Below are 14680 nucleotides of genomic sequence, written 5' to 3'. Positions count from 1 at the left end.
TTAACTATTTCAATTTTAGTAGTCATCAAGATAGGCCTATATCGTATAACGTTATTAATATGCCAAGATTTGTTGATGATGAATCATGAATTGGTAGGTTATCCCAACACCAATCACTTAATCTGGTTTTGAGTCAGAGTCATGCTTTAGAGAAATATTTGAGAATGGTGTCCCAACCTGAAATGGGGGGCTGGGACCTGTTGAGTTTGGAAAAATACTTAGATTAAGACATCACATGGATTTAGATTCCCTGGGGCTCTAATGAGTATATACTTTGCCCAAGTGGCTGTACTTTGTTACATTCACTAGCTTCATAGGTGCTAGTCTAGGTTGTGTCAAGGCAAAAAAGGCTCCAAATATGGCAAACATGTCAAAATATAAAAATTGCAGGTAGGGTTAAATAAATTGGAGCTTGTACAAACCTAAATGATATCACCCTGAAAGTAAGTCTACTTTTAAAACGTAGGTTACGCTTTCATTCGTGCGAGATCAGTTAACTGGTTGTGGATTGTTAGCAAGTAGCATGGTTCATATCTCGGCTCAAATCTCACAACTTAGAGCAATCAATTAATTATTTTGTTTTTTTAATTTGTGCTTCCCACTGACTTTTGCCCATACTTAAATCCAGCTTAGATTTAGAATTCCTTATATGGGCATGTTTCCCACTACAAAATATTTATATAACTGTAGGCACAAGAGTCAAACATCGAAGTGCAGAGGTCCGCTTTAAGAGCGCCCCCAGCGGTCCGGAGTAGCAGTGCAAACACCGCTATTCTTCTCAAACTCAACAGTGTAGCGGTTATCATCAGATGCTCACCGCGGTTGTCGCTGATTGGCCGCGAGATGCTCTGCAACCAATGAGCGCCCGGCGACGTCACACCGCGCAGGCAGTAGAGCTGAGGATCGAATCTCACACCTCAATCAGTGCGTTGCCTGCAGCAACAGAGAGAGAGAGAGAGAGAGAGAGAGAGAGAGAGAGAGAGGGGAAAAAAACGAGGAGAGGGAGAAGAAATAACAGTAGAGGAGAGCAGACAGAAAGAGAGAGGAGTGAAGGAGAAACGAAGGAATAACAACAAAATTATAAAAATCATAAGAAGACAAAAATAAAGACCTTAGGACAAAGACATGGTGTGAGCACGAGGGCACGTTTACTGCCCTCGAAATACAGGTTTCATCTCCTGTATTATTATTATTTTTTTGTATTTTTAGTATTTTACCAGTTTGGGGAGCAATGCATCCGAGGAATCATTGACTAAAAGAGGAGGAGGAGGAGGAGGAGGAAGGTTTTTCCCACAGGCTTGCAGACACTGGGTTATTTTTTAAAGAGAGGAAAAAAGAGAGAGAAAACCTCGCTGTAACTGGACCGGACTCGACCGGACCTCAGTTCTGCAGAGGCTTGGACCCGGCTCTGCAGCGTTTCTCTTCATTTTATTCCCTTTTCCTCTTTTTTTGCTTCGTTTCCATCGGTTCTGATCATGTTGCGGTACGCAGCGGATGTTCTGGTCGTGGCTTTGCTGTTTTTGGGCTTTTTGCACAGTTTGGAGGTGATTATTCCCGCGATAGCAGTCGATGGTAAGGAACAGCATTCAGCTTTCTCAACTTCACAATGGTTTTTATTTTGCATTTCGTGCACGCGTGTGCAGCATTAAAGGGCCCATATCGCTAGGAAAACCTACACTGGAAGCACTTATTTGACGTGGTCTAAAGAGTCTGTTGTTTTGTGTGTTTGGGTGTGTGAGAAAGTTTAAGAATGTCTCATCTATGCACTCCAAAAATAGCCTTTTATGAATTAACAGTTTCTGTGATGTCATAAAAACACATTTGCAAACCAGGGACGGGTATTTCTCACTTTGCCAGGAAACTTAAAATATCCTCAGCTGTGGCTGAAAGGTGTCTGCTTAACAAAGGTCCTACTTTTGAGATGTATTTTTGTATACATTTGTAAATGTTTTGTGATGTCATAAACAGACTCATTTGCAAAGCAAAGATTCCTTTGATTTCTTTAAAGTTTTAAAATGTCCTGTTAGTAGAGCCATTATGACGTCACAAAAACAAACTCATTTGCAAATTTGTTTGTTTGTGTGTTTATTTTTGTTTGTTTGTTCATACATTTTTTAAATCAAAATGTCTCATGTGGTGTGCAGACTTTGATGGAAAATACAGGTTAATGTTCCAAAACATTACAAGCCAGTGTTTGTGATGTCATAAAACAAACACATTTATGCATACTTGGGTTTGTTAAAGATTCAGATAATTCATAATTAAGCCTGTTTCTGCCTTGTTTGGTTTGTAAAATCGCAAAGACAAACACATTAAGGTGTCAACATTTCTTTGTGGTGTGCAGAGTTTGATGTCACAAACTTACACATTCACAAACTGAGTGCTTATTAAGTCTGAAGACATCCAGTTCATACTGCGTACAATAAGCTTCCTCTGAACTGTGATTTTACAAGAAGTTAGTCCTTTACCAACCGCAATTGGAAGAGCATTGTTTTGTGTTTGGGGGCTCACAATGACAACCTCATTTACAAACCAATCTATCTTTCATTATGTAGTGTGTATGCTGTGTGGTTAAAAATCTATTCGTCTTCCTGTTTTTTGAATAAACAAATTAGATGTTTGAAAAAACAAAGAATAGACAGATTGTTTAAAGGGAAGCTGGACATGGCCATTTTCATTACATGTGAATTCATTTTGATCCACAGATCTCTTTTAGAAATCATGAGAAATGGCAGTATATTGGCTCTTTAATGGTTAAAGTGCTGGTACTCCCCTGTGCGGTAAGATGGATGGCTCCTGAGTGGCTGCTGCTCCATCTCTCACCTTGTTGTGGAATTTATCTGTAAACCAGTGTTTGTCTGAGTGTTTGTCTTTGTAGCAGACAGTCTGGATCCGGTGTGCACTTGATTTCTTTATTGAAGAGCCGTGTTTCTCCTGTAAACCTTGAAGATGTGGCTTTTTTGTAGCAGTTGTCTGAGGATGTGGAGTGGAAATGACTGAGACTCGAATGAGGGTGATTGCTATGTGACTTTAGATTTCTCTTTTTGATATTTATCCATATTTTCCTCAGTTTTTCTCTGAATTTTCCTATTGTTTCCCCCATTTTATCTCTTCCCCCTGGTCTGGTTATACATTCTCTGAGCTCCTGAGGTTTCACGCATATCTCCAGCTCATAAAATAAAACATTTCTTATTTGTCAATCAGGTTGTGTCTGACTGTGCACTTTCAAAATTCCGAAAACAACAATTATTTTAGCCACAACCCAGAGCTTAGAATGACATCTGCGAAGTTCCACAATTTAAAGGAATAGTTTGGTGAAAGATCTAATTTACACAATTTTCCAGTAAAGCCAGCTGTGGTCAATTGTTTGAGAATTTTGTTTCGTAAATGTAGAACTCTAGCTGCAGCGCTAACAGCGCTAACACCGCTAACAAAGTGTAGAACCCGGTAGTCTCCCACATAGCCTATATATTTTCTGTAAACATACATCACCAAAACAACCCACAAACTGCTTCCAGGGGGGCCATTCCCATTCCCTAAAACAGGATTTCTCAGTTTAATCAAATAGTTTAAGCCCGTAGCCTATCCCACAGGAAAAGTGCTGACATTATTACATTTCGACTTTATCGTCCTGACTGAGAAATCCTGCTTTACTCCCAGGTCTTAATGAAGGCTTCACAAGCTAGCTGATGTTCTTTAGCTCACACACTCGGACTCCGGGGATTTGAGAAATCTGTGCAGATACATGACATAGTAACATTGAACTTTGTTGTAGTTTCAAAGCTCACTTAACAGTCTCTGTGTAGAAACTAAGCCTGGTTTGAATGTCTTGTGATGTCACAAGCTTTATATCTCCCTGTTCTGCCTGTTATTGAGGCGTAATCCAGTGCTAGAGTCACAGATCTTAGCTTGCCATGTGGCTTTAGAACTTTTCTGTCCCCCCCCCTTTCCATTTTCTTCAATCTGACTCTTCTGAAGCCCGGGGAGAACATTCTCATGCCTCTAAGCATTTTCATTTATAAAACACAGAGAAAATCTGGGGGAAAAAAAGCTAAAGCTTCACAGTGGTAGTTCTCTCATCTCTGTGTGTGTGTGTATGGAAGTTGAACCTGTTTTGAAACATGTAAATTAAACATGTTTGTGATGTCACAAACCTCATATATAAACATACAAGCTTATCATGTTTTGAGCATGTTGTTGTTGTTGGCAAAAAATCATTTACAAATTTCTAACCTGAGGCCCATGTTATAGAGATTTTATTTTGTTTGCTTTCTTTTAAATATTTATTTATTTATTTATTTATTTATTTATTTATTTAACTAAGAGCTTAGTATAGTACACAAGTTAAGGAGTATTTCTGGCCTTGAACCCCCGAGCATTCATAAAGCATTTAAGAAAAAAAAATCACCAGAATTCATGGAGTTTAATGTGAACAGAACTGCAAAAGTGGTTGGATGAGACTCGAGGAAGTTCTAGACTGTGGTTCTGTGCAGATGTGGAAGAGAAACTTAAAAACAAAAGCAACAGGCCAACAAAAAAAACAACAGACCCTCCAGCTTCTGGAAACTATTAAAAGAAAGAGCTCGAAGACAGAGGTGTCGCATTTGCTGAAAAATTCTCTGTCTTTTCTGGCAGAGTGGTGTTTTTCCTGTAAGTAATCACACCCTGTGGAGAAATCCCTAAAATAACCGGGCTCTTTAACATCTGCTCGGCCTGTTTGTGTCCTCACCAAGTAAAAAAACACCCTTGCTTTGATATTTTTTGGTATAAAATCTTTTTCCCCCCATCTTTTTTTAAATTGTATTAAAAAATCCAGAAAATGTATTTATTTCCAGTTAAAAGCCACAGCTAAATATTCTCAATAAACCTGCAGCCACTCCTCCAAAGTTTAGTTTCAGAAGCTGGTTTAGCATTTTAAGCTAATTTTAGTGTATTTGAGAACATTAAGGGGACATATCTTCTGTAAAAACACCACAAGGACTGAACATAGCAGTGTTCTCCCCTGTCCAAACAAACCTGTATAGAGTGGCCAGTTTCAGTGCCTGTTCATTTAAATGAAAATGACCCACTGGCCGCTCACCCCAGGGTCCGGTGCTGTGATTGTAGAGACTCAGAATAGTGGGTGGGACTGTTCTAAAGTTTCAGCACTTGTCAGAAGCAGAGCAGAATCAGAATGTCTTGATTTATTCAAGGTTTTCAGGTCTTGTTTCCCTCAAATCAATAAGATAATGCACTTATCATGTGGTTTATTTTTCTATAATATGTTCCCTTTAATAAAAGAAATATGAAATATTAAATATGCAGAAAGCTGTTCTCTGTAGAGGGCGTGTTCAGCAAAACTGAGCCCAACTTCTCATGCCCTGGAGATTTCTGTACATTTTAATGCACTTCTTCATTCTATTAACATTTCTTTGATTCAATTAGAGCCCAAAATCAAAATTCAGTCTGTGTGGTGATACGTGTGTTTACCAGACTCTTTCACTATTGTACGCTGGACATTAGTATGGACACTTCACAGGCTTCAGTGACTGGGCAGTGACTCTGAATGGTTTGTCCAGGGTTTTTTTTTTAGTAGCCCTTTATAATGAGTGCATTCAACCATTTTAAGCTGCATCCAATTGCTGACAGGTTGTGTAGCTTCTATAGATGGAGCACAGCACTTGAGCATAAGATTGCCACCCCCAATGCCAAGAGTCAGCCAGAGGGCTATAAAGCTTCCCGGCACTGGCCTGTGGAGCAGTGGAAGATTGGACACCAATAGAGGGAAGACACTCCTGATTAATGCTCTTCAATCAGAATCAGAACATTTTAGAATTCACAAAAAATGAAAAACAATGCCTAGAATTAAAAATAATAAATATATATTTCTGATATAATTTTTGGCACAGCCCTCGTTTAATGAATTTTTTATGTAATTCTCCAAATTTAAAAAATGAAAGCTCTTGCTGTAAACAGAGAAAGTGATTTATTCCTGAGACACTTTTAAAGCCAGCATTCACTCGTTTTTTTTTTTTTTTTTGTCTGTCTAAAACCCCTGGCAACGGCCTTTTATCTCTGTGGCAGGTAATCTACCTCTCCGGACAAATGACATTTGAGGAAGAGGGAGAGAGAGAGAGTGGTTTGAGCCAAAGATAGGAGAAAGAGGGAAGAAGATGGAGACATGAAAGGGGGGGAGAGAAGGAAGAACAGAGAAAAGTAAGGGAAAGGGAAGATGGACATGTGGTACATGAAGAGAGAAAGGAGGGAAGATGGAGGGGGGAGGGAAAGAGGTGGTGAAGACTGGAGAGGAAGAGAAAGGGAATGTTGTGTGAAGAGAGAGAGAGAGAGAGAGGGATTGGAAGACATGGGGGAGGTATAGGGGACGAGATGGAAGATGTTGGGGGAGAGAAAAAGGGAAGATTGGAGAAGTAGTGAGGGAGGGAAATATTAGGAAGAGGGAAGATAAAGAAAATTAAAGCAGAAGAGAGAGTAAATGGGGCGAGAGAGAGAGCGAGAAAACATTCAGCCTTCTGCAAAACATCTGGACAGAAAAAGGTCATTAATCTAAAAAGTATGTGTACGACAGTTGGAGCAGAGGTCTCTCCTCTCTCTCTCTCTCTCTGTCTTTCTCTCTCTCTCTCTCTCTCTCTCTCTCTCTCTCTCTCTCTCTCTCTCTCTTTCTCTCTCTCACTTTAAAACAGTGCTGTGTAATGCGTTTACTGTGTCCAGCGTCAGTGATGTGGAGGTCTGGGCTCTGGGTCATTCAGGCCACTCTCTATTCTTTTATTCTTTGGTGCACCATGTTCGTGACTGGGTTTTGTCTCCAGCTCCACATCCTTTCAGACACATGGTTCTCCTCAGAGTGGAAGGATGGACCCTAGCAGCTGTGGGTGTGTTCAGATGTGCAGTGAGAGCGGAGCTGGATTTTCTCCTCTCTCTGTCTCAAAGATGAAAGCTCCCAGTGCTGTTTATCTGATGGGCAGCAGTTTCAGGGAGAGACACCAGGGCCTTGCGTGATTGTTATGGGTTCCATGTCTGTTTTTGTGTTATGGTTTTCGATCTAGATTCTTCAGTCTTTATTTTGTCTTTATAAATCTGATAAAAGAGAGAGCGCATTCTCCCTCCTGCTCTTTCTCTCTGTCTTAATCTGTCCTTACATTCTTGCCTGACTTACATGCGCGTCCTCTACTGTCCGATCTAATCTCCCTGCCTCTGTCCGATGGAGCAGAGAAGGTATATTTAACATTGTTATCTGGTTACAGTGGCCCTTGTTGAGAGCGAGGGCTATATCAGGCAGGGAGTCTATCAGACAGTGCTTGAAGTTGATCTTAAGGATAAGGATCTGAGCCACTTTGATCGAGGCCAAACTGTGATGGCCATAATGTTTTGGTCAGAGCATTACAGAAATCCTCGTGTTTTCATGTGTTCCTTGTATGCGGTGGTCACTACTGACTAACCATGGTCCAAGGAAGGTCAACTGGGAAGTGAAAGCAAGCCCACAGAAGAGTGCTAGCATATGCTAACAACAAAACCAAAAACACAAAGTAATTCATTAATTCAAAGACAACCAAAAGTTACTAAAAGCTACACAATAAAAGTAAGTCTTTAAACATTTTTTAAATACATGACCTGAGACTGAATGTCTAATATCAGTGGGAAGATTGTTCCACAGTTTAGAAGCATACACTGCAAAAAGCTTATGACAATAGCCTAGCAATAAGCTAAACTCAAATTTAGAGGTACCGTTATTCTTGTAAATGTGATCGAAGTCAAACTCGAATTCATCCGACACTATAAACCTCCGTAATGCAGCTACGTAGCCGAGTATAATCTGAGCCACCGAGTTTAGCAAGTCAAGCTAACGTTAACTAACACCAACTAAAACAGGCGAAGTGAGTGTCCTTACCCTGTTTACCTCCATGTTACAGAGGCTCTTGAACACCTTTCGTTGGTGTCCTTACATGCCCATATTGTTGGAAAAGCGCCAGTGAAATGAGCTACAGATAACGGAGTGAGCGGATGGTCCTTTCCAAACTGCCCGTATAAAGTTGACAAATTTAGTCCATTTTCTGGGATCTTTGGGTCATTTGTGCACAGATGTCCCACTGTACATTGAATGATTGCAGCCAAAAACAACACACCAACACATCGCACTAAATTAAGTGCAACTTCTAGAGTTGTTGTCCACCATCTACGCCACAGGCAAGACACCTATTAGAGTTTCCGAACACCGTTGGGGGGGGACCAACGGTCTTTTAAACCTTATTCCTTGAATTAGTAAGAAATAAAATGTTTTCTGACTATCAATAAACACAAGTTAGGAACTCAAATTCCACTGTATTTATTTGGTGCTTAGCCTTTAAATAAAGGACAATGTGTCTGAGTGTGGTTAATTTAAAATGGCATGAGGTAAGAACTGTTCTCAGCGACTTTCATTTGCTGGTGGTATGAGGAAAGCTAAACTGATAGGTACATAAGAGAAAACTCTCTTGAGAAAACGTGAAGTAAAGACTAAACACTATTGAAGGAGTGTATTCTGCAGATTGGAGAGAGTAGACCCGGGGTTTGTTTGCACTGAATACGGCGCACCTGGCTCTGCTCCAGAGATTTGGTGGTTTTGTTGTGTCTGTTATGTGTTGTTTGTCGTAACGCCCTTTTTAAAGGTTTTTGGTGGGAAATGGGGGGTGGACCACAGTCTCATGTGCTGTCGCTGTTGGGAGAAAACAGAGCAAAATGTGGCCTGTGTGATTTGTTAATGTTTTAAATTTCCTCCATATGTTCAACTAAGCAAATAGATAAGAATAATAACAGCTCAGTTCTGTGCACTACAGCGTGATGTGTGTTTATCTGTGGTGGAATCTCCCTCAGTGTTTACTGGAATTTTCTGTGTTTTTGGGAATATTTTGCTTTGACAGGCAACCCATGGTTACACTCGCATAAACGTGTCCAAATGTGTTGGCGTCTCTGAAGCACATGCTGTGTCTTTACTGGTGGTGTTGCTTTCTGGAGGTTAATAAGTAAAAGTATCTAATTTGTACAACAGGTATGGTCCTATTTATTTATTTGTACATTAAATTCCATTAAACATTAAAGTAACGCTAGGTAAGGTTTGGGTTTTTTGCTTCTGGTCCCCTCCCCAAGTTTATTTCATTTTTACAGCACTGTACTAAAATACAGCAAGTTAGTGTCGCAGTCACACAGCTCCAGGGACCTGGAGGTTGTGGGTTCGATTCCCGCTCCGGGTGACTGTCTGTGAGGAGTGTGGTGTATTCTCCCTGTGTCTGTGTGGGTTTCCTCCGGGTGACTGTCTGTGAGGAGTGTGGTGTATTCTCCCTGTGTCTGCGTGGGTTTCCTCTGGGTGAATGTCTGTGAGGAGTGTGGTGTGTTCTCTCTGTGTCTGCGTGGGTTTCCTCCGGGTGACTGTCTGTGAGGAGTGTGGTGTGTTCTCCCTGTGTCTGTGTGGGTTTCCTCCGGGTGCTCTGGTTTCCTCCCACATGTTGCTAGGTGGATTGGCGACTCAAGTGTCCATAGGGGGGTGTGTGTGTGTGCGCCCTGTGAAGGACTGGCGCCCCCTCCAGGGTGCATTCCCACCTTGCGCCCAATGATTCCAGGTAGGCTCTAGACCCACCGCGACCCTGAACTGGATAAACACTTACAGATAATGAATGAATGTACTAAAATAAATTGGGGGGTGGGAGGGGCTTATACTCAGCGTATCTTCTAGAGTGCTGAGATCAGAGTAGCAATCACCAAGGCTCTATTCTCTATCACAGGCCAGTGAAGCATCCCAATGGTTTTGAAATTTGTTATTTTACGGTAAAAGTATTGCATACTGTTCCTTTAAAGGATGTTTCCTGCAAAGACATTTACGTCTCACTCAAAGAATTTGGCAAAAGGAATGAGAAAGTTGGCCAGTTCACTGTTTAATTTTGCAGATACGTGGAAGGTATTCTTTTAGTGTGAGTAATATAGGGCTTTATATGAAAATCTCCTCATCTCAGCGTCCTGAACGGCTCAGTAATACCTCGGCTGTGGCGTCCAGCCTCATTTCATGTTGTTTTTAATACAAAACCAGATGTAATTATCACTATCTGGAGCCAAGAGCCGTGGCATCCAGATTTTATCACGGTGTCGTGCCCCGTTCTTAACAAATCCAGGAATATTAGCCTTTTCCAAGATGGGGAAAATAAAAATGTATAAGCTTAATTTAATGTAATTAAAAGCAGGAGCTTTTATTTTTATTTTATTTATTTTTTAAACTGAAAAGAACATAGTGAAACACTTTGTTTGGTGTCTCTTTACAGTAGGTTATTGCTAATTACACCGACGCTTATACGTAGTTCATTTTCAGTGACGTGTGTGTGTGTGTACTTCAACCTCTATAAAGGCTTATTCCAACAAACATATTTATGTCTGGCTTTGTCAGTTTTCTCGCAAGACTAAAGTAGGGGATGTGTAGCCCGATGAACGATGATCCACAGTAAACTCATGGAAAAAAATGATATTTTTGCCGTTCTCAGCCTTAACTTCTGAATGAAAGCTAATGGCTAGTAGCACTGGGAGTTGTCCTTGGAGGGTAAAGGGGTTAGTGTTTGACTGGTGCTGTAACTCTGTGATTGCTCATTTTTACAGATGATGGGTTTTAATGTGTTGTTGAGAGTGCGGTGTCCTGTAACCAGGCATTAACTACAGTGTAGGTTTGGTAACTTTACCACAAAATGAGCTGAGCTCAAGTTAAACTGTGAAGTCAGAAGTTTAGATCAGAACTTCTGTTGATTTTAGACATGTAGAGTTTCATCTACGTTCAAACGAGAATTCAGAATATTCCCCATCCCGGAACACAAAGGAGCCAGACTGTCCAAAATTCTTGCATAACCCCATAATTCAGTGTTAATGAATGGTGGTGGTGGTGAATGGAACCAGGCGTCTCCACGTCTACAACACGGCTCCAGTGTTTTATTTCCTCTCCACAACCAGCAATGACCTCCACCAACTTTGGATGGAATGATGATGGAAAGTCAGTAAGTTTCTTTAACTCACAGTGACCTGCGAATTCCTCTCTGCCAGGGAATGAGTTTAAAAATGTTTGTAAGATGAATTATGAAACATCAGTTGGACTTGATATTGCGTACTAAATATTAATGTATTATTAAAGACAAAAGCTGCTTATTGGACGTCATGTGAAGAACACGGAGAAAATGGATATAGTTTGGTTGCCACTAATGGTTTTGGCTTGGGTTTTTACTGGAAGTTGAACTGGGCTGTTTCCCAAAAACATCTTGGTGTTAAGATCTGAGAGTTTGTGATGCGTGTGCGACCGTTTAAGGATCATCTTTGTGCTATTAGACCCAGATTTTTCAGTGTTTATATTTTATATTCATTCTTATTTGATATATTTTGGTTCGACACACACACACAGCTAGTTTTGTCCAGCCACCCCACACCCCTGCTGTGCTTGAGCATTTTTCTCTCTGTAAATGTGATCAGATCTGATCTGAGGTCATTAGCACACACCGGGGGGGGGGGTGGGGGGCTTTTGAGGTCTTTGGTATTTACCCTGGTCCCAAAATGATCCCCGATCCCTCTGTAGACAAAAAAAGATGGAGAGAGAAGAACCCTGAAAAACAGAGGTGCTAGGGTAGACTTGCACTGTGTGTGTGTGTAAACATTAGTAAGTTAAGGTACTGATGTTAGTAATTATTTCCTGATCGTAAACACCACTCAAGCATGTCCTAGAGGTATTGGATGGAGCTCCATCACTACTCCAGAGAACAGTGCTGCAGGGCTTCATTCCCCTCTGGCCTCTTTGGTGACCTTCGTCCTAAGTGCTGTGTCCTGTTATAAAATTATACTTTGGGCGTATAGTGTGTGAATAGCCTTTCACTCAAACTTTTCTTTCTCTTTGGTCTCAAAGTAATGAAGGTTTTTCTTTTTTTTTTTTTCTTGTGTGTGTTTCGCCAAAGTCTCTGTGACCTCTGTCTTTAAAGACCTTGAGGTTGGTTTCTCCCTTTTATTTCACTGTCAGACATTGAGCAGACTGGATTAATCGAGTTTTATTAAATAATGACTGTTTGATATTAACGTCCAGAATGTGACCTTGTAATATACTACAGTTCATAAAAGTCCACTCCTTTGTGTAACTTTCTGGAAAAAAAAGTAGACTAAATTACTTAATTTGTACTGTGTTATTTATTTATTTATTTTATTATATATTTCATTTGGGGCAGCACAGTGTTGCAGCAGGCAGGTTTCGCAGTCACACAGCTCCAGGGACCTGGAGGTTGTGGGTTCGATTCCTGCTCCGGGTGACTGTCTGTGAGGAGTGTGGTGTGTTCTCCCTGTGTCTGCGTGGGTTTCCTCCGGGTGACTGTCTGTGAGGAGTGTGGTGTGTTCTCCCTGTGTCTGCGTGGGTTTCCTCCGGGTGACTGTCTGTGAGGAGTGTGGTGTGTTTTCCCTGTGTCTGTGTGGGTTTCCTCCGGGTGACTGTCTGTGAGGAGTGTGGTGTGTTCTCCCTGTGTCTGCGTGGGTTTCCTTCGGGGTGACTGTCTGTGAAGAGTGTGATGTGTGCTCCCTGTGTCTGCATGGGTTTCCTCCGGGTGACTGTCTGTGAGGAGTGTGGTGTGTTCTCCCTGTGTCTGCGTGGGTTTCCACCGGGTGACTGTTTGTGAGGAGTGTGGTGTGTTCTCCCTGTGTCTGCGTGGGTTCCCTCCGGGGGCTCCGGTTTCCTCCCACAGTCCAAAAACACACGTTGGTAGGTGGATTGGCGACTAAATTGTCCGTAGGTGTGAGTGTGTGTCGCCCTGTGAAGGACTGCCGTCCCCTCCAGGGTGTGTTCCTGCCTTGCGCCCAATGATTCCAGCTAGACTCTGGACCCACCGTGACCCTGAACTGGATAAGGGTTACAGATAATGAATGAATGAATATATTTCATTTGTGTAGGCTTCCTTCTCTCTGTGAGGGGTTCTTCTCTCCAGTGACACATCCTTTCAGACCCATATTGTTGATTTTATTTATTTTTAATTTTCCTCACAGTGGAAGCATGGATGCTAACAGACGTTAATATTTAGACCTGAATTAAGAGGGTGCCCCCCCCTCCTCTATTAATCTCTTTCGAGTTGTTTGTGATGAGGACAGTTTCGGTGAGAGACGCTAAGGTCTTACACGGCAAGCTTTGTAGCTTTTATCCTGGTATTTGTTTGGACCAAGTGCTTTTTGGCATTAAGAGTGTGTTGGGAATTCTGGTTTTTTTTTTTTTTTTTTTTTTTTTTTTTTTTTTTTTTTTTTTTTTTTTCTTTTCTTGTCTGCCATAACATCATTAGACACTGTAAATAAATAGTTTAGATTTGTCTCACTTTCTCATAGTTGCAGTGGTAAATGCTTTAAATGTAGACCCCAGTGAAACTGTCTAAAGACTTCCAGCACCGCTGGGGATCCATCTGTTAAAATAAACCTCACTGTAACCTCTTAAACGATGACCAGAAAAATGTTTAATGAAAATATATATATATTTTTTTCTGTGCCCCCACTCAGTTCTGATTTTCTTGTTTGTGTTGAAAGAGCTGCCAGCGTCTCTGGCCTTTAACTCAAGGCTTTTTTCTGTTTTTTTGAGAAACACAGCTTGAACAGGGTTTCATAACAGGACCAATACAGCGGGGTTCCTTTCCTTCTCTCTCCTTCTCTTACTCTTCAGTTAAAGAAAGTAAGAGAGATTCTTCACTCACCAGAGGATCCTTGCATTTTCTTTCCTTTTTTTTTTTTTTTTTAATTTTTACATTTTTAAAGAACTGAAAATAGTTTTCTCGACCAGACCCAACAAGCTGATGTTAGCAGTTAGTATTTTCCTCCAAGTGTGAAACAGTGTTGAGCTGATGTCATGGAATTAGATGTTAATTCTGTTGAGCCTTCCGGAGGTGTTCTGGGTGGAATCCAGTGGGGGAGGGGCCTACCTGATGACCCCCGTGAGGAGCGGGTGTTTGTCGTCGGTGATAGAATGACCTCATTGATTAGGGGCCTGTTTCCTGTCGTCTAATGTTGTGTAATTTAATTGAATTCATAATGCTCTTTTTATATTTCTGCTCTCACATCTTAATCCTTCCTCATGTTCTGAGGGGGCTTTTGAGTTTTGGTTCCCGTTAGTCGTTCCTCCTCTAGTTCTGAAGGAAGTTTTTGAGTCTCGGTTCCTCTCAATAATTCTTCCTTTCGTTCTAAAGGAGTTCTTTTCTGCATCACTGTCTTGGGGCTAGGACTGGGCAGCAGTAGGGTCCTGGGTTTAGTGTTTCTGTGAGGAGTGTGGTGTGTTCTCCATGTGTCTGTGTGGGTTTCCTCCGGGTGACTGTCTGTGAGGAGTTTGGTGTGTTCTCCCTGTGTCTGCGTGGGTTTCCTCCGGGTGATTGTCTGTGAGGAGTTTGGTGTGTTCTCCCTGTGTCTGCGTGGGTTTCCTCAGGGTGACTGTCTATGAGGAGTGTGGTGTTTTCTCCCTGTGTCTGTGTGGGTTTCCTCTAGGTTTTCCATTGTGCTCTGTATGATTCTGGCTGGCTGCTAGACCCATCACAACCCTGATCAGAATTAAGTGGCTATGGAAAATGTGAATGAAAATTAGTGTTTTCCTCCAGGCATGTTGGAAATAAAATCGTTTGTTGTTGTACACTTCTTCTTGTGCAGTATACTATATTTAAAAATGCTATTCAGTGCTGTTCAAACT

General features: G+C 41.3%; 2 protein-coding genes across 3 annotated transcripts in view; one reads left to right on the top strand and one right to left on the bottom strand.

The window, feature by feature from the left end:
- Nucleotides 1-887, bottom strand: part of LOC136696592 (RNA-binding motif, single-stranded-interacting protein 2-like) — a 39243-nt gene extending 38356 nt beyond the window's left edge. Inside the window, exon 1 of the mRNA XM_066671122.1 lies at nucleotides 818-887. The gene's annotated coding sequence lies outside the window, so the exon portion shown is untranslated. The remainder of the gene's footprint in view (nucleotides 1-817) is intronic.
- A 112-nt stretch (nucleotides 888-999) lies between these two features.
- Nucleotides 1000-14680, top strand: part of LOC136696280 (low-density lipoprotein receptor-related protein 1-like) — a 105376-nt gene continuing 91695 nt past the window's right edge. For both annotated transcript variants that reach the window (XM_066670529.1, XM_066670528.1), the window contains exon 1: nucleotides 1000-1572. In XM_066670529.1, coding sequence (XP_066526626.1) covers nucleotides 1476-1572 — 97 coding nt within the window. In that variant the 5' untranslated portion in view covers nucleotides 1000-1475. The remainder of the gene's footprint in view (nucleotides 1573-14680) is intronic.

Source organism: Hoplias malabaricus, chromosome 5 (genome assembly GCF_029633855.1).
Source record: "Hoplias malabaricus isolate fHopMal1 chromosome 5, fHopMal1.hap1, whole genome shotgun sequence".
Classification (NCBI taxonomy): domain Eukaryota; kingdom Metazoa; phylum Chordata; class Actinopteri; order Characiformes; family Erythrinidae; genus Hoplias; species Hoplias malabaricus.
Note: the sequence above shows the minus strand (reverse complement) of the source record. Positions and strands in the feature narration are given on the sequence as shown.